General features: G+C 43.0%; 1 protein-coding gene across 1 annotated transcript in view; it reads right to left on the minus strand.

The window, feature by feature from the left end:
• LOC138481110 (aryl-hydrocarbon-interacting protein-like 1) overlaps positions 1–20,922 on the minus strand; it is a 199,335-nt gene that overhangs the window by 70,403 nt on the left and 108,010 nt on the right. Inside the window, exon 4 of the mRNA XM_069613025.1 lies at positions 1,431–1,607. Within this exon, the coding sequence (XP_069469126.1) occupies positions 1,431–1,607 (177 nt within the window). The remainder of the gene's footprint in view (positions 1–1,430; positions 1,608–20,922) is intronic.

The raw sequence follows: 20,922 nt of genomic DNA on the forward strand, positions 1-20,922 counted from the left end.
CGCTATATAAATAAACGATCATATCATATCATACTTATATACCACAACCCCTCTCAGGATTGGATACTTACCCTGTCCAATCACTTACCTGGCTCACAGGGGTGTGACAGGGAAAGGCCATGGGACGGCTTAAAAGGGCTGGTAAGCCCCACCCCTTTCCAACATGGACCCTGCAAGGGTTTGTTTATTATTTATAAAGAGCTCCGGATCCATAGGTATCCAGTTTCGTTGTGCTGCTCAAGGCCTAAAGGGCCTTTTAAAATAATAATTACATCACTGGTGGTATAGTGGGTAGGGCTCCGTGGGACCTTCATTTATTAATAGAATTTCCCTGGTGGGCTAGTGGAGGCTCGTCCCGGTGCAGGCTCCAGCTGACACTGTCAGCTGGAGCCTGATTTCTTTGACGTCCGGTGTTGTGGGTACTCCGGCACTCCTTGTTTTTCTGCATTCCACGTCCTCCTGCTAGGCGGCTGGTGTTGTGCCACTCGTGGCACCCCTTTGTGTTCTGCATACCATTGTTCCGGCATCAGACATGTCTTCTCTGGCTGCTGATCTGCTGCGGCCTGGAAGCTGCCATCACCGCTGGTAAGGAGGGGAGGAGGAGTGGGGAGGGAGCCTTCCTGCACTCAGGCACTAGTGTTGGGTTAGGGTGGACTGCCCTCCCCCTTGATAGGCCCACAACGCTGGCCCTGTCACACAATATATTCTATAATATATATTGTTATAATGTACATATATATATATATATGGCGTGCAACCTACAAGATTTGCTTTTTGATCCCAATTATTAACAAAGGGACCCGACAACTGAATTGACTGCAGATGCTGTTGTGGACTGCTGTTCCCTTCAACGATATCCATGTCAACAAATAAAGCCTTATTTACTGCATTATTCGGGGTTCATAGTGGGGTACAGTTTCCTGTGCCGAAGGTAATGAAAACTAATGGGGTGGCTATTATCAAACATGTCAATGTCATGTAATGCTCAGAGGACATTCATCAATACAAGTACCATAAAATCAGTTTATATTCACCCTCAAATGGTTTAGAGACTTTTTGGCTAGTGGTGATGGACTGTCAACAGGGTTTACAATTAATTAACTCAGCCCAAGGCATATTATATACTTCCAATAGCCTGGTACCCAATACCACCCCAACACCGTAAACAATGTTGGACTCCTTTAACACTGGATTTGGTGTCAGTGTCTAGGCCTTGCTGACATATGCTCCTGGAGTTTTTATACATAGTCCCTCATTGAGGAGGAATCAAACCTCAAGATCTAAAAGTAGAGGCATCATTCTACTTTCGCCATGTGTCTGTTGAATTCTGCCTTCTACCAATGCAAGTAGATCAGACAACCACTTTTCCTTTATAGTGGGAAGAAGTCATGCTGTGCAAAATGTGTATTAAATATGTGGTTCACTCCTACCTTGGCCTGAACATTACGCAGACAAACTACAGCCTCCTGGTATTTCTCTGCTGCTTCTCGATACTTCTTGTGCTTGACCAATTGATTTCCCTCTTGGTGTAAAATTGGCACAGCCCGTAGTTTCTCTTCTTTGTTCATCGCCCATATGTCCTGTTTGTAAGTGGCCGGGCCTTCAACCTATTGGATGCACAAGTCAGAAACATAATGTGTTATGTTATTCCATGCTATGTGGGAGTAGCGAAGCATGCCTCTACCATTTACACAACCTTGCTGAATAGGTCATATTTAATCCATTTTAGAAAATAAAGTGAACTTGATCATTTAAAGACTACATATGTAAATTCTGTAATCGGTGACTGAATAAAAGAAGGTGGCTCCAAGCCAACTCAATCTTTTGACTGGTTCATCATATGGGAGATCCCATACTGGCGTACACACACACGGTCACACACACGCACACGCACTTCATCTGGAACACCGCCCTACAGAAAATCACTTGTAATTTTGTAAGCTCTTGAAAATCTGAGTATTTCCACAAGAATAATTATTAATTTGTGATTTACCTTGCTGAGGTAGCACCACAAAGACAATTTTGTGGTGTAAGCATACTTTATGAACCTCTATAACATAACATGATTTTAGTCTCTGATTTTGAGGGTTTATGTTATGTTTGAAGGTTATGTTAATTTGTTTTTTGTCAAGCATTGAGTGTGCCTACTGGTTAACCACCCTATTATCTTTGCAATAAAATACTTACCCAGCAGTCATTTCTTGTTTTGGTCATCAATTTCTGAGCCTAACCTAGCATAAAATCAGTTTTTATCACAAGACACAGGCACTTCTCAACATAAGGGAAATTAAAGGATCCATTGTGGCTTAGAATTAATCCTTTTTGAGGAATAGGAGACAGAGGGTGCATCTGGGTAATTTCATCTCATCCATCTGGTGTACTCTCCCTCTCTTCTCTCTTATTTAATATCTAGTTGTATCCTCTAGACCAGGTGGGGAAGAGGTCAGTCCTCGAATGCCAACTCTACGTTGACGATATCTCCTTTGTAGTTAATTTCCATAGTGGGTCATATGATGAACTACAGGTTGAGCAATGTCTAGATATGGGGTAGCAAAGGATGCAGGACAACTGTGTGAGACTAAACTGATATAACTCAGAGGGTCTGCTCATGGGCTGCCCTACTGGTGGTCAGCTGCCCTTTCAGTGGCTTAAAAATTTTGGTGCTCCTCTTACCCCCTTAAAGATTGTTAGAAATCCGGGTGTACTGTTCCCCACAGGTCTTATGGTTGTGAAAATCTGCACATTTTCATCTTTGTAATATTATCCTGCATTAGACCTGAATAGACATATTTTCCTTAATATTTAAAGATGTAATCTCCTGCAAGGTAAAGCAGCACCAGTGCAATGCAGGTCTTTAGAGCAAGAGTAGCTGTCTGTAGAGTTAAATATGTCCATTTACTTAGACAACATAAATAAATCCCTGGATAATCTTCAGGGGGTTCAACATTGAGCTATGCAAGTAATGAGTGTATTGTGTCTTTGACCATGTAGCTAAAAAAACACTTTCAATAGACCTCCATCAACGACAGAAGAAAGCCTGTACCCTGCAACATCTAGAGGGGGAACCCAAATGAGGGACGGCTGGTGTCAATGGGGTAGTCGGAAAGTATGTGGGGGGACAGGGTTTTAGGCATGTGTTTTTGGTGGGAAAAGGAGGGAGTGTGTTTGCTGCAGGTGGGGCAGGAGTGGGATTTGGGAGAGGGAGCTGCACAAAGGAGGGTTCATGGGTGAAACCCCCTGACAAAACAAAATCCTGCCCTTTGGAAGCCACTCCTGGGTAGCTTGAAAAGGGCAGTGTTTAGGAGACGCGGTCTTCCCTGCGGTGGAATTATGACATAGAACCGTAGTGAGCAGGTTAAAGAAGTTTGATCATGCAATTCAAGACCACCTTACATTGAAATGGTTACCGGTAGAGGATCATATGCAAACAAGGGTTTTGCTTCACATCAGGAAAACCATTAGTTGCCATTCTACTCGCTTTGTGGCATCACTCAGCACTATTTCCCAACTCACGCACTTAGATCCAGTTCTAGGGGTTTGTTGTCTGTAGGAAAATTCCTGTTGTTGTGGAAAAACATTGGGCCTCATTACACGTTAGGCGGTAAGGGTTTACCGGTCCCGGTAAGGGCACCGGTACCAGTAAACCCTTACCGCCTTACTACGAGTTCCCTTTGCGGGACCCGACCTTAACGGCTGGTTTTACCAGCCGTTAAAGTAGGGTGCCGCAAAGGGACCTCGGTGCTAATTACGGTACCGCAATTTGCGGTACTGTAATTAGCTCCATCCCCATTCCCATCACGCCCTATGGGGGGAAAAAATGGGAATGGGAAAGTGCCTTGGTGAATGGGGAATTACCGCCCCCGCTCACCTTGGAGTAGGGCGGTAATTCTGCCATCCACCAAGGCGGACACAGTAAAATACCGGCGGCAACCATGGCGCTAATAGCGTCAATAAGCATGACCTGCAACACACACCCCATTAAAGAGGAGATGTGGAATATGCCGCAAACTTGAATGGGGAGCCCATTATCAAGCAGGATTTATCATCACCTCAACTACACAAATATAAGACTGCACATGTCAAAGGTTAATCAAAGTACAGGTTCAACTACCATACCTTCAAATGGAAGAAGAAATCTGAATCAGAACATTTTGCAGCCCCTATACATATTACTAATTACAATGAGAGAGATGATATTTCCTCTCATACAACAGGGGGAGACCCTGTTTCAAGTCAAAATGATATTTTCACACAAAAAAACAACACCAAAAGATCAGAGGCGGAAAAGGTATTAGTTATCCCATGTTAAAAAGTGCACCTTGAAATCATGTGCTACAATAAGACAAATGATAAAGACGTCTGTAAAACATCCGCTAAAGTAACAAACCATCCAACTCTCCAAAGACCAGCATTACAGTGTTACAATTGAACTAATGCATGGCATTGTAGAATTACACAATGGGGCACCACACACTAAAGGAGGAATGTACTAGGAAGGGGCTTTGCAGAGTCACTTAACTTATTGGAAAGTAATATTTTTGCCCAAGGTTATCTGTCAACATTTTTGCTAAATTCTTCATATCTGCAAATGTATGAGAATGACTCCATTGCAACATCATGACAAGTGAGGACTGGACTAGTAGTGAGTGAGTGAAGCCCAGATTCTGTGTGTGAGTGAAAGCCGGTGATTTTCCGGGACAAAAGGAGCAGTGCACTGCGTTTGCACTGCTCGGGCATTTTCGAGGTGATGAGGAACATCCGCGGAATGAGCAAATCGTTTGGGTTGCTATTTTTCAAGTATTCTTACACTGTGCAAGTGTTGCAAGAGGAGCGTAAATATATATGTGAATGTCCAAGAATACTGCAAAAATGCAATCAAGTGCAATGAAAAATACCCCATTTTGATACTGAAATGGTATGTGGTTTCTCAGCCCTCTGCAGTCTTGATTATGCCAGTGAAATGAAGAGCCAGTACAGGATCAAGGAAAAGGTACTGCAAAGCATTGTGGGACAACTGATGGCAAGGCTGCATCAATTGACAATATCAAGAGAAATTGGTCGAGCAGCTTTGTCAAAGATGGCAAAAGTCTGCAATGGGAAGCAGTCGCAGTGCACGCCTGGCAGCAAAGGTCTGCTTTAGGTCAGAAGAAACACATTGGTTCCAAGTGTAGGATGCGGACTCCCGGGCTGCACTGGTACATGTTAAAGATTTGGCAGGGCCAAATAGGAGCAAGTGTTCCCTCACTATTTATTTTGGCAGTGTGGGGGGAACTGATGGCAATAATACAGGTCACACCTCGAAATCTAGTTTAACACCTCTTTATTCTAACATTCTGTGAAAACATTGCTTCGTACTCCATGCCAAAATGAGTCAGTGCAGCAGGAATGTTATTGCTATCCTCATATTATTGTGAAACAGAGAACACAAGGATTTAAAACACAGCAAGGCTATTTGCGAAACACAATGGGCCTCATTAAAAGTTTCACGGTCCGGAAACAAAGGTGCCGGTAAACTCACCGGCACCCTTGTTTCTGGACCGGCAAACTACGAGTCTGCCTGCCGGAGCTGCCATGCCCGACAAGTCTGATCCTGCCGGGCACAGCGCCCACGGTAGGCAGACCATCACGGAAGCACCGGCCCTGTTAGGAACGGTGCCGGTGCTTCCGTGGTCCCCACACCAATAGAGTATCATGGGACTCTATGGGAATGGGGACTTACAATTTACCGGCGCCTGGCTTTCTGGGCCGCCGGGGTTGTAATCTCCCGGTGGCACCGGGAAGTCAGGGGCCGGTAAATTATTCCGAGTCCCACGGCAAACCGCCGGTAGCACCGGAAGGGTTACAGCCGGACTCGGAATGAGGCCCAATGTGTTATTTTGAAAGGATTAATTGCATACCATAAGAAAAGAGGATTTACATTATCATGCAGAACATGTCTTTGTGTGGCAATAAGCCCTGAGATGGCAGGCCATTACCACCTAAGGTAATGCCCCCGGGGCCCACAGTTACAGGCCCGAGCCTAGCGGGGACATTACCATGGCCGGTAATGGCCCACCGTCGAGGGGCTTATTGCCATTAGTACCCCGGCCCATTAGATAAAAGTTAATAAACGTTTTTAAAAAATGGCCGCTGCGGACAGAAAACAGTTTGTTTTCTCTTTCTGTGGCGGTCATAATAAACAAAGAAAATGGCCACCATGGAAGGGAGAAGGGACTACGTGTAGTCCCTTCGCCCCTTCCATGGCGGCCATTGAAGTAAATTGAAAAAAAAAGTAAACAAAAAAATGGCCACCATGGAAACGGAGAAGGGACTACATGTAGTCCCTTCTTCCTTTCCATGGTGGCCATTCCGGAACTAAAATGCCGTTGGAGATGAGAGCGAGCTGCACGCCATTGAGTGATCGGGATTACCATCAGGTAAGGCTCGGAATCCAGCCAACCAGAGGTAAGTGATTTTCTTTTTTTTTATCGCGGCGGGTACTAATAAATTATTATAACATGTACAGTTAGATAATTCTCATTTCATCATGATCCATGTAAACGCGAATATGAAAGATCTGCCATCATGAAAATTTGACGGAGTTAAAGGAAAAAATGGTGGTTAGTTATGAATGCCAATCATATGAAGCAGATGCTAATTAGATGGAATGAAAATGAGTAGGGAGTACATGTTCTAAGATGAGCTTGAACTATTTTGCAGATTCATTCTGCTTCCACTGGGCTGTGCCTCACGTTTAGGTTCAGCTGATCAAGAACACTTCAACGCAGGCGGAAATGTGATGCCACTGTTCTTGGGAGGAGATTCCAAGGTGAAGGACACTTTGAAAGATAACCATTTTCCAAATTCAGTGCTATTCCAGTGGGACACAGAGCTCATGGTGAGGGCCAGCAAATTTAAACTACTGATCAAATAAATAACACCCACTGAGGATTAGCTAGCAACAAAAAATGGGTGGCCCAGATAAGACTGAAGGTGTGGGCTTACACCTTTATAAACAGCTGCCTGTGACAGAGGACAAAGACTACAGAAGCAGCCAGATGCCAAGTCCCTGAAGAAGCCAAATGGAGGAAGAGTTTGGAGGACCCAGGTAATTTCACAAGACTTAGCTTCCTGGGTAAGAAAATGCAAGCAGCTAATTTAATGCATGGGTCTTGGCAGTAGTTCTGCCTGTGAACCAATAATTGGCACAAAGTTTCCAAATTGTGACTTTTAATGCTTCCTTCAATAATTTGGCAGCAAATCTAAGCTACAGACTTGAACTGATTTGGTGAGAAGAAGGAAACAGTGTTGAGATGCCTTGATCCTGGGACAGTAAGCTGTTCATGGGCCTGAAATTTGGCACTTTGCCATTTTTCCCCAATTTCCAATTTGTTGTCTGTTTCAACATTTTTGGGGGTTGAAATAAGCCATTGTTTACCCATTTTGTAACATTCATTTTTCTTTCCCATAGTTACACTATTAAGAGATACCATGATGTATTTTGATAGACAACCTTTCAATCGCCTCTCTGCTGGGGAAACAGTAGAGTTTATCAGGATATTTTGTATCCATGGCCTTAAATTGCTTCTAGCTCATCTTAATTAACTGCCCTTAGAAGCCATGGCCTTTTGACAGAGTTTTTAACCCTTTACATTTAATGAGGTATTCAGGGGTTGGTAACTATAACCTCACCTGTTCCTTGACTCGCCCCCTTGACAGCACCATGTTTGTGAGTAAGATTTTAAGTTTTACTGTGCCACAATGGCCACAAACAAACACATATACACAGCTAACTGGTTGTAGGTAGCTTCAACATTTTAGAAATTAAAATAAGAGTAGGATGCTGCGCATCGAATCAAATACTGTATAGCTCATATTGGTGTATATTGCTTTACTATACTGTAGAGCATTCTTAATGTGTTTCTGCTTATAAGTGTAATATACACTATTTTGCAAGTGTAAATACTGTGTTGGGAAAAAGTGATAAAATCTAATGTTTATTATACACATAGGGGTAATAAGCATGGGTTCCTAGATGCTCTAGAGGTAGGCCCACAAATCTAAAATCTAAATCTTTGGAAATATGGACAACTTTTGTTTTTGGTTGTTTAATGTTCTTAAGATTAGTTATTGTTGTCCCAATAAGTATGTTTTTAGTCAGTTTGTGAACATAATTTTGGGACATGTTTGACATTTAATATCTGTATATGCTATGATGGACAATTTCTGTTTAATGGAATGTTTCCTTTGTATGATAATTTTTGCGCATATGCTTGTTTGAAAATGACAAATAAAGATGTTAAAAAAAGATTGCACAGAGGTAGTGATTTCTCTTGGAGGTCGTCCTTCTGCCGGGCAGAGGGACACCTCCTCAGGGGCCCCCCACTCGAACAAGACTCAGACTTGAAAACAAATATACAACCCAACATGGTTGACACAATGCACTATGACACAACATGCAAATTCACTGATGATGTTTAACTTACAACAGTGCATGTTTGTTGACTATTGTTGTAGACAGTGTTTAAGACCACATTACGTTGTGTTCATTTTCTGTTTTGATAACTCCTGTCGAAAGTGGCAAACAGATCCATTGTCAATTAAGTGCTCATAAACACTGTGAGCTACCACAATGGCATTAATGTTTTGTGCATGGACTGCCCCATTGCCAGTTGTTTTACTCATCTAGAACATGTATAAACCTCTAGAAAAAAATCCAACAGCTTAATGATCAAGAGCTGCAGAAATATTACAGTTTTTCATGTGTATTTCTAGGTTGCATACCTATGAGACAAAGATGGTCTTGTCCCATTGGATCAATGGAAGGGTATAAATGTTTTTGCATTAAATAATTGCAAAGATTGAAATACTAGAGGGTAGTACACCCCCCTGTTCCAATTCTCTTGGAGTAAAGGCAGACATCCAACTCTCTCAAAATCCTTGCATCAGGTACAGAGCTATCCTTTTCCCTAAACCTGCCATTTTGGCCAAGTGGGCAATTAGAATGCCCTTGGGATGGGGATAATCTTGACAATGGACCAACCAAATATGTGGTCTCCAGTTCTCATCTCTAAATATCTTAGTTCAAAGTAATGGCTATTCTTCATAGGCACCTGTGCCTCCTGGGACACACTATGCTACAAAGGACATTTTGCAACGATGTGTCCAACAGTCTGGAACTCTAATCTTTATGCGTATGTAGCCCCCTGGCTAATTTAAGCTAAAAACATAAAATTCCAGGGAATGGAAAAAGAAAACAGTTCACACACCTACTCTTCAAAGTCCATCCCTGCTCTACTATAAAAAACAGACTTGCCCCTTGGTTTTCTCAGGGTTTACAATAGGCCCCTTCTGGACAGAACAGGATTCAGAACATGTCCATCAAGGACGTTGGTGTCAGGATCCATGACAGGTCCCCCTGAACCTTGGTTTCAGGATTTATGACAGGCCTCTCCCCTAGGCCTTCTGTTACAGGATTCTCAGTAGGCATCTCTCAGAGGCCTCTGGTTGCAGCATTCACAACAGGCCGGTCTCAAAGGCCTTTGTTTGAAGGCCTCACAGTAGGCCTTTTCCATAGGCCTCAAGTTGCAGCATTTACAGCAGGCCTCTCCCCTCAGCTTTGGCCCTTCCTACCAAGGGATAGTACCTATTTGTATCTTTTCCCAGGGGGTGTTGGTGGAAAGCCTTAGGCTTTGGCTTTCCAGTTCACCCAAGGAGTTGAGAAGGGCTGTGGTGCCCTTCTGGTCAACCTTCCTCCACCAGCACTTCAATGCTTACTGCTCTCCACCTCTCCTCCCAGCCCCTTCAGGCTTGCACATTCTTCCTCCGGGCAGCAGTCCTTCCAGTCTACCTCTCTTGTATCAAGGGAACATCAGCAGGTAGGTCTGCTTCCTCTGGGTCCATGACCCTAACTTAATTTCCCCAGCCCTTTTTATTCCCATGAGGCTGAGCAGTTTTCTAAGGCTGAGTCTGATTGGTCCTTCCCCAGGAACCAGTGTGTTCACTCCTGGGATTAGACACTCCTTTTATCAGTTTTATCTCCCTTCATTATCTGATTATTGGTTGAGAAACTTAATTGGTTTATTAGATAATGGCTTCTATTAAGGTTTGATTGAACCCGCAGGATTTTATAAGAGTCTGCAGTGTCAGGTGCCATCTTGGAATTCCCAAGATTGATATTGGTGGTTCTGCAGTCTCTTCTGCTTGGTGCAACCATTCTCCCAGTTTGAGTACTGGATTGCCTGGTCGGTGAGCATCCCACTGCTTGTCTCTTATCCTAGCCCATGGGTGAGTCCACTTGCATGTGGTGTATTCTGGGGAGTGAAGGTCTCGGTGTGAGACGGCACAGGCTTGTTCTTGCGGCCAAGCTACCCTGTCTCCCTAGCACCCTGAGGCATGTACGTTTTCCTGTGCCCTATGCAGAAGGCAAGCAAGCCTCCCCAACCAATGGGCTGTGGGGCAAGGTAGTGCCCTGTAACAGAGGTGGCTGAATGCAGCAACATGGGCTCAGGAAATGGACTAGGCACCTTCTCTCTGAGAATGTGGTGGGCTCCCAAGATGCCCTCCTCAATCACCCTCGGGCCCACATTTGATGGCGTCCAGGTTAACCCTGTCCTCATTCTCTTGCTTACCTCCTACAGGAGTTTGGGAAGTTCCTCCAACCCACCACATATTGGCAGTTCCCATCATAGCTGTGAGCAGGTGTTGCCGCCATACCTGTGAGCAGTAGTCAATGATGTATTCTAAGGTTGGCTGACATGAAAACATTTAGGCATGTACTTCAATTTTCCCTGATTGGCCGGGTTGTCTGAAAATACTTCTCTTGTAGGCCTTCTGTTATTGGTCTCTCAGTAGGCCCCTCTCATAGGCCTCAAGTTGCAGCATTTACAGCAGGCCTCTCCCCTCAGCTTTGGCCCTTCCTACCAAGGGATAGTACCTATTTGTATCTTTTCCCAGGGGGTGTTGGTGGAAAGCCTTAGGCTTTGGCTTTCCAGTTCACCCAAGGAGTTGAGAAGGGCTGTGGTGCCCTTCTGGTCAACCTTCCTCCACCAGCACTTCAATGCTTACTGCTCTCCACCTCTCCTCCCAGCCCCTTCAGGCTTGCACATTCTTCCTCCGGGCAGCAGTCCTTCCAGTCTACCTCTCTTGTATCAAGGGAACATCAGCAGGTAGGTCTGCTTCCTCTGGGTCCATGACCCTAACTTAATTTCCCCAGCCCTTTTTATACCCATGAGGCTGAGCAGTTTTCTAAGGCTGAGTCTGATTGGTCCTTCCCCAGGAACCAGTGTGTTCACTCCTGGGATTAGACACTCCTTTTATCAGTTTTATCTCCCTTCATTATCTGATTATTGGTTGAGAAACTTAATTGGTTTATTAGATAATGGCTTCTATTAAGGTTTGATTGAACCCGCAGGATTTTATAAGAGTCTGCAGTGTCAGGTGCCATCTTGGAATTCCCAAGATTGATATTGGTGGTTCTGCAGTCTCTTCTGCTTGGTGCAACCATTCTCCCAGTTTGAGTACTGGATTGCCTGGTCGGTGAGCATCCCACTGCTTGTCTCTTATCCTAGCCCATGGGTGAGTCCACTTGCATGTGGTGTATTCTGGGGAGTGAAGGTCTCGGTGTGAGACGGCACAGGCTTGTTCTTGCGGCCAAGCTACCCTGTCTCCCTAGCACCCTGAGGCATGTACGTTTTCCTGTGCCCTATGCAGAAGGCAAGCAAGCCTCCCCAACCAATGGGCTGTGGGGCAAGGTAGTGCCCTGTAACAGAGGTGGCTGAATGCAGCAACATGGGCTCAGGAAATGGACTAGGCACCTTCTCTCTGAGAATGTGGTGGGCTCCCAAGATGCCCTCCTCAATCACCCTCGGGCCCACATTTGATGGCGTCCAGGTTAACCCTGTCCTCATTCTCTTGCTTACCTCCTACAGGAGTTTGGGAAGTTCCTCCAACCCACCACATATTGGCAGTTCCCATCATAGCTGTGAGCAGGTGTTGCCGCCATACCTGTGAGCAGCAGTCAATGATGTATTCTAAGGTTGGCTGACATGAAAACATTTAGGCATGTACTTCAATTTTCCCTGATTGGCCGGGTTGTCTGAAAATGTTGTGTACTCATATTTGAATATGAGTTGGAATCAAGCTAAGTATCCATTTTCATCATGTTATAAAAAAATCTGTAAAATGTATAATTTACCGAAAGTATTTTATGAAAGGTATTTTTAAAGAAAAATGAAGAAACACAGATAAGAAAAAACATGTCCGCTAGAAACAATAGTGTTCAGCAGAGAACCCATAAGCTCCTGTACTGTAAAATAACTCCACCTGTGAGGCGGTCCTCAATTTGAATGTCCATTGCACACCTTTTTGCAATGACAGTTTGACGGCTCAGCAAAGCAAATACATAGCAAAAAAGTGAGACAACAGAGAATGAAATAGCTTCACAGTTGCCAAATGATCTAATTTGCACAAGCAAAAAGATGTTCATTCATTACTCATGTGCAAAAAGGTAAGTACTCAAGATTTGCAGGCATTACAGTATAACCCACTTGACACTACTTGTTTTTTTTGCACATGCAAACACATTTATCTTGAGCGTAAGTGAATTATTGAGTGACTGACCGAGTGAGTGAAATCTGGTCTTGGGTAATACTTCACTGTGCCCAGAAAGGAAAACACACCTTTGATGGTTGCGATTCTCCTTTTAAAGAGTACCCACCAAGTTAAAGTGACCCCATTCCTCCATCCATCTTTGGCATCACCTCTTAAGTACTTTAGTGCTCAGCTCCATCTCCAAATCTCACCAGCCCATATCCTGGACAAATAGACCTCTAATACCTTAAGGTTCAGGAAGACTCCAGGGACTAGATTTCCTGTACAGAATTGGATGCTAGACTGTTACCTCGAGCTTAACTCTTCCAAGACAGAAATCATACTCACGGGCAAGGTTCACGCCTCTCCTATTGCTTTCAAACTGATTCCTTCTTTAGGATCGCCCCCTATTTTGCTGAAAACAATCATAACTTGGGTATGATCTGGGCACTGATCTGACCTTTAAACCTGAAGCACATGTAGTCACCAAATTTGTGTTCGACGCAAGGGTTCATTGACCTCCTATTTTTATGACACAGATTAACACTGGTCTTTGTAGTAGTAATGATCTTCCTTGACTTCTGCAATAGCACCCACACAGGATTCAGGTACACACTATCAACACACTTTAGAATGCCCAAAACCATGAAGTCCACCACATATCTGGCCAAAAAACATATGATGTTATCTCACTGGTCAGGAAATTACTGCATTGGCTCATTGCCAAAAAATGAACATACTGAAAGGCTCTATGCCAGGTTGCCCAGCAACTAGCCCGTCTACTTTATCAGAACATAAGAACCTTTCCCACGTACCTGCCTGACATGACCGGATGCCTAACGTCAGCCTCCCTGCTGACTCGCCACCAGAACAAATTTTTTTGGCGCACAAAATTCACACGCAACGTCCTGAAAACTCCAATGCACGTATAACTAGAAACTCAAGTCCTAAAACTCTCGCTAGCCTCCTCCAACCATTGCAAAAGTACTCAAGAGCACCCACATGGTGCCGTTGGCATGTTGCCAGAGTAGAACGTTTCCAATAAATGAATACTAAAATAAATATTATTCCCCAAATGTAAATTCAATCACCACTGACTGAACATGTAAAACATGAAAATATAAGAAACTAAAAACTGAGCGGCCAGAATCTGCCACATGTTGAGGGAGAATAAGAAGAACCCCTATTTCACTACTGCACCTACAAAATAATTAAAGAAGCATACGTGCGCATACTGAAACACTTGTGTTTGGACACGATATAAATAAACTATCATATCATATCATACTTAACATCATTGTGTGGAAAATTAATACTTCTTTGATAATGATAAAAGGGGGTAAGCTCTGCCCCATCCTTTGGGATTGACAATACATGGTGGTGTGTGATTTAAAATATTTATGTGCTTTCCGGCATATAGGGGGGAATGGCCACAAGCTCCTAAGTCCCAAGTACCATATAACATGTCACGGTGACAACAAAAAAAACATGAAGTTAATTTGCATTTTTAGTTATCCTGCGTTAGAGATCACCGAAAGCATTTTAATATGGGAGTGAGGCACACAAATCTGAAATGTGTTAGGAAAGAGCAGGAAAGCATTTAGAGTCATTATTGGTAATGACATAGATTTTAGCAGGTAGCATGGGCAATCCGCATACAGAGTGCCATTACAAAGTTACATTGGTTGCATGGACGAGAGCGTGGCAGTTGCTGGAGAGGTAATGCAACAGTACCTAGAATGGGACACTATACAAAAGGGGACCATACATACATATGATACATGTTTGATCCTCTGGCAGTATTTAGAGGTGTGGCACACATATGTATATTTGCCTCATGGCCAGGTCAGACAGGCAGGATGACGAATGAGTAGAGAAACAGGGGCTTCAAGAAACCTCTATCACAGGCAAGCAATTCAAGCTGAGCCTAGCCTTGAAGTGTTCCATTGATTTGATTGCTTTATAGCGCATTCCAGTGGTGGGGGTCAGGTACTGTGAAGGAGGGGAAGTGGGAGGTGGTGGAGGGAGGGTGGGCGGGGCAGAGTTGAGACAGAGTACAGAGAGAGGCAGTACGTGATGTAACATGAGGCAAGACTATTAACTGATTTCAATCGGAGGAGCAGAGACTTGGAGAGGGTGCGATTCTGTACTGATAATCATCAGGCGTGATGGTGGTGCTAGGTTGTCATGGGAGTGGGTCTGGGTCTATTAATGGGTAAATAGAAGATAGTGTTTGTAGAAAAGTGCAATATTTTATTAAGTGGTATGAATGGGTAGAGCAGACGACCCAGGAGTAGGATAGAATGGTTTGCTGATTACAAGGGTAGAGATAAGAGCTTTAGACACATGGTGAGTGAGGTGTGGTGAGATATTTCTAATGTTAGGAAGGTTCATCCTGACCTTAGTAGCAGTGGCAATTATGAAGTGGTGAGTTTACGTTCACTGTCAAAGTGAACTCCAAGATTGTGGGCTTTGGGTCATGGGGTGTGAATGTCATGAGGCCAGGAGATAGGGCAGTAGGGTTAGCTTAGAATCTAGGAGAAAGGCGCCTTCTGTCTTGGGGGAGTTAAGCAGCATAGTGCTAGCCATTTATGGATGGTGGAGAGGCATGTATTATTATTGAAATTTTATTTCATGCATTTTAGCTACAATTGTAACATTTTACAATTATAAAACAAAGTTTATCCATAAAAACTAATATAATTGATCCATACAAATAAAGAAAGGAAGAACAGGAAGTAAGGGAGAAAAGGTATTAAAAGCATGATTTCATCCAATACAAAAATGATCTATAATATGAATTAATAAGCAATTATACCATTTAATTGATTATTTACAATTTTAGTTCATAGACAATGATACAGTTCAATTGATGAAACTCACAATTCAATAAAAGAATAATACTAGTTAAGAAGTAAAAGGGACTCTGGTTGGAACAATAGTTAATCAGCATTGTTATTTGAAATATAATCTTGGCATTGGATTATTTCCTTTATAAAACAATTTGGGCTAATGATAATGACAATTGGGGATAACTCATAGGGCTAATGATAATGACAATTGGTGACAACTCATAAGTCCTTGCCATAATGCTTCCGAACATAGTGCGGTGCCAGAATGCACACATTTCTCTAATTAGAGACAACCTCTTTGCATAAGGGTCGGGCAATGGAGAATCAAGTGCCTCAGCATTTCAGGCGTCCCTGTATCGCATAACCTGCATAATGCTGGTATGGCGAGAGATGAAAACGTTGACCTACTATCTCCAATGTATGCAACAAGTTAAAAAGGAACCTAAACAGTCATTGCCTGTGGGATGGTGTAGGAAATTCAATAACATACGGCACTGGAGAACGTAAATTCAGCTTATTCTTTGTATAGCTTCAGCCCACTTATGGGGTCTAGATTCATAATGGGATCAAATTCTTTTGCTTCTTAACTAGGCTCAAGTTCTCAAACACATTAGAACTCTTTATTTTTATTGATTCTAATTCAGTGTTGCAAGCTTGCTTAAACTCCATGAGACCCTTACCACTGTCCTGTATTGACATTTTATTTAGTACGCTATACAATGTATTTGCGTCAGGTATCAATATCTTACTATGTAAATTTAGTCTGTTCCATATTACAGAGTATTGCCATGATCTTAAGCCAAATTCGAGGCAAATTAATGCTATAGGGACCAAAGATGGAAAATTCAGAACAGACCATCATAGTGCACCTCCGATGGTTTTTAGCCATTGGCAAGATGAACAATTTAATAGTTGAAGCCCGTAGGTAACACTTGACAATACTTTAGTTTTATAAAATTCAATGTTGGTATTGCAAATAACCGTAATATCATGATAATATAATCTTCATTTTAGTGATGAATTTCTTTCTGCTTACTCTATTTTTCACTATTTCAAAGAGATTATTATTTAATAAAGTGAACGCTAGGTAAATGAAATCATCAACCTTCTCTAATTTCCTCCCATTTACAAACCATGAAAATGTTTTCTTCTTGTTTGTGTGATTCTTTTGGAACACAATTATTTTGGACTTCAAGGCATTTAGTTCCAGTTTGTTCTTGTGAGTGAACTCAGAGAAATAATTCAAACTATGTTGTAGACCTATGGGGGTTGAGTCAAATAACACTATATTGTCGGCATTGGAAAGCCATCCTATAGGAACAGATCCTAATTTGGGAAGGTACACATTAGACTCTGATAAGGCAGCCTTGATGTCAGCTATGTACAAGTTAAATAAACAGAGTACGAGTATGCACCCTTGTCCCAACCCTGTGTTTACATCAATCTTTTCAGAGAGTGTTCCGCCTGTGTTTAAATGGATTTGAAGTGAATTCTTAGAGTGGAAAATAATCTGCATGTTTAACAATCCTGATGGAATGTTCCACTGCTACAATTTGTTCAACCGGATATTTCTATTTACCTTATTGAATGCAGGGGTCATATCCAACATGGCAGAATAGAGTGCCATACTTTTAGATCTACTCATTTTTTGTTGACAGAAGCTATAAAAGAGTCTGTTAAGATCTGTCCCCATGTTTCTTCTGAACCCTGTTTGAAAGATAGGCAGTCTTCCTGAGTTCTCTGCCCACTTAATTAAGACAAAGGAAGCCAATATTTTACTAGAAGAGTCTAAGAGACTTATCAGTCCATAGTTTAGAGGTGAAGTATGAACACATTTTTTGTAGATAGTGACAACTATTGCCTACGACCAGGAACTAGGCATGGTCATAGTATGAGCTATCTGTCAGAAAGGAGACCAAAGGAGATTAGACCAAAGTAATATCCATTTTATAGCCTATATTAGGGATCCATCTGGTCATGCGGTCCTAGAGCCTTTCAGATTTTTAATTGCTATTTGAAGATCTTCAATAACACAATTCAGTGACCAGCTCTGTTTAGGGTAGTGGGATTCAGTGGGAATAGGCTCATCAATTTGGCAATATACGTTGTGGAAGTGAGAAACCCATTCAGATTCCGGGATAGGATTAATCTGCATGGATTTGTGTGCATTAATTTCACTGTTTAATGTACTCCAAATACCTTTGATATCTTTTTTTATTATGGATTTAATCAGAAACTGGTTACTTATTATCCCTTTGTTAATTTTATATTGTCGAAGCCAATTGTTGTAGCGTGTCTTTATTTGAGAGAGTAATATTTTTGTATCCTCCAGTGATGGTTGTCTAGGATTTATGATTTCTCTGACAAGATTTCTCATTTCTTTCTTTTTAGCATAGATCTTTGTCAATGGGATGTATGTGATCAATTGTTGGAGGACACAGTTATAGGACCAGTAGATGGGCAGTTGATATCCTTTATCATGTCATAAAAGTTGTCTGGTGAACACCAGGAAATTTCTCCTGCAGTCCCCCAATTCTCCAATTCTAAAGTTAGCTTATTTGTGAGTTGTTTTAACTTATAATCAGGTAAATTCTACCTGTTGCCTGCATTGTTCACACTAAAGTTAACACAATTAAGATATGATATGATATATGATATGATAGGTTATTTATAACGTGCATAATACCCAGAGGATTCTAAGCACGAACCCGGGGATCGAATATGTGGTTCTCCGTGTCGTCTTGCTTTCAAGGCAAGCACATTGCCCATGAGCTATCCTCCTCGTTCCTTGGTGAAAAAAAATTCAATGATCAAACACAAGTATCAGTTTTGCGTGATCACTTTGTGTCATTCTTTCCACTTTCATCCATTCCGCTCTTTCAAACAAATTAGTTGATATATAAATTAAATCAATACCAGGTAGGTTGACTGGGCTAATTCCCCCTTATGTTACCATTTGATCTTGTTAGCGTGACATTCTTGTTGAACGAAGCCTCAGATTTCACCTTTTTTTTAAATTACCCTGGAGACTAAGGATGAGATGTTACTAAAATCCGTTTATTCATAAAGTTCGCCCATTTAAGCCTCATGATTTAACATAATTTCTATTCTTAGGTTTGTTAACATGAGGGTTATGTGAGTTAGATTTTTTTTTTCCAGAATGCTATCCATTTCCAGAAAGTAGCAGTTAAAATAGCCTGCAACAGTTACTGAGCCAGACCCCTGCTTACATGTTCAAGGAGACTTTTTAACTAATTCTGATCTGATTCCCCTTTCACCCTCCAATTTAGTATTGCAATAAATATTAATCGATCAAACGCCTGAACTTTGATACCATAGCACAGACTTCAATGTACCAATCAACATTGAACTTGAGGTTGATGTCATGATCTCTGCTTCCAAAAGGTCAGGGTTTTCCCAACTCCCTTGGAAGCAGATCCATAACCCAGGTTCCGAGTGCCAACCAGTCCCAATTGGGACCTTTTGGACCCAGTCCTGGCGCCAGTGGCACCAGGCTCATAAATATGCCCAGTCCCAGCGCTGGAAGCGCCGGGCTCATAATGCTTGGGTGGACTTACCTTCAGCAGACCATGCTGCTTACTTGCCTGCCAGTTGAGCCTCTGATCCTCTTCTGTTTGGAACTACTTTTCCTGTTGGGTGGGGCTGGAGCCACTCCCTAGATTCAGAACACTGGAACTCTTCTGGAAGGCAGGAACTCTTTTCTTACCAGGAACTCTTTTCTTACTTAGGCGTGGCTGTGGAAGGAGGGACCTAAGCACTACAGGAGGCTATTTAAACAACACCCGGTGGATGAATCTTGCTTTGCGTTATTCTGCAACCTCTGCAGCAGAACGCTCATCGTGTCTTCTGCATCCGGTCCTGGGCCTAAGGAAAAAGGCTTACCATCCTGAATCCAGTCTTCAGCAACACCTATAAAGACAAGAAAGAACAGGTTAGCATTCCGGCATCTGAAAGGCAAAGGCTTACCATCCTGAATCCAGTCTTCAGCAACACCTATAAAGACAAGAAAGAACAGGTTAGCATTCCGGCATCTGAAAGGCAAAGGCTTACCTACTCTTCGCACGCTCCGGAGGCCTTCGGCGCTGCATCCCGCATCTGAAAGACAAAACAAGGTGCGTTTAAAGACATTGGGGAACTTTAATAATCACGTGCCATTACTCCTTTCCACATCTAATCCAGTGGGTATTCCGGCACCCTGCAGCCGCTCCGAACTCGTACCTGCAAAATAAAAAGACAGTTAGAGCGCATAGTGAAGCAGGCAACAAGCGCTTACTTACGTGCTTCCAGGTGCTTCTATTCATCACACGGGCTCCATCTTCAACTCACTTCAGCCCGTCATCCGCCATCGCCGGAACCCTGCAAAACAAGAGACATCATTACTAAAGACTTTAAAGACATTTGAATGACTCGAAACTTACCGTTCGTGCAGTAAACGACGGACAGCAGTCCTCTGAAGTCAAGAGGCCTGCGCTACCTATCCAGTGAAGAAACTGGTTACAGCACCCTGCCCCGAGGCAGATGGAGAGCTCGGCATTCACTTACCTAAGGTGAGAGCGTTAACCTTTGGGGTCTACAGGAGAGGAGAAGAGGAAAGAGATAGGGACACCCCAATAACCCCAGTTCATTAACCCCATATTTTCTATCTGCAGACTTCTTACTCTACACGTCAGGCATACAGTGCACAGAGGTCCAGCCCAAAGAGCCAACCGGGTGCTACACATCACCTTTGAAGATACGGTAGTCGCCCAGTCAAGACCGGCGCCTCTGCGAGAATCAGGTGAGCGTTACAGAACGCAAAGCCTACCGCAAAACTCTCGCCCAGGCGCTATGGAAACCTCGGATACTGACCCCCTAGCCCGGTTACTTGGGGAACTAAGGGCAGAAGTGCATGCAGCTCGTCAGGAAACAAATGCTCTAAGAAGGGACCTAATTATTTCCAAGGAGAGAACAGACAATCTTGCTAGACAAGTGCTACAGTCACAAGCCGGACAGACCCCGTTATCCGCATCAGGGGCAAATCTTCCTTCAACATCCTCTATGAATCCAGTGCAGATCAACCTGCCTGGGAATGTACCTCTGGCTCCGCCCGAACGATTTTCTGGTGACCCAAAGAGGTTTGCGGTATTTATCAATCAGTGCCGGTTGCACTTCTTATGCCGGCCAGCAGCCTTTCCAACTGATCAAGCAAAAGTAGCTTTTGTACTTTCGTACCTTAGTGGCAATGCGGCAGACTGGTCGATCCCTCTAGTTAATCAAGATGATCCGGTTCTCCATGATTTTCAAGCCTTTCAGCTTAGTATGGAAAAACTGTTCGCAAGACATTCACAGGGGCAGGCCTTGGACAATGAGCTTCTTTCGTTGCGACAGGGTAATCAAGACCTTTTGGCTTATATTGCATCTTTCAATAGACTAATAGTGGAAACTCAATGGCCTGAGGACAAAAGGATTACGCTGTTTTATAGAGGTCTACGTGGAGAGC

The sequence above is a fragment of the Ambystoma mexicanum genome, chromosome 5p (assembly GCF_040938575.1).
Source record: "Ambystoma mexicanum isolate Mex_15411 chromosome 5p, UKY_AmexF1_1, whole genome shotgun sequence".
NCBI lineage: Eukaryota > Metazoa > Chordata > Amphibia > Caudata > Ambystomatidae > Ambystoma > Ambystoma mexicanum.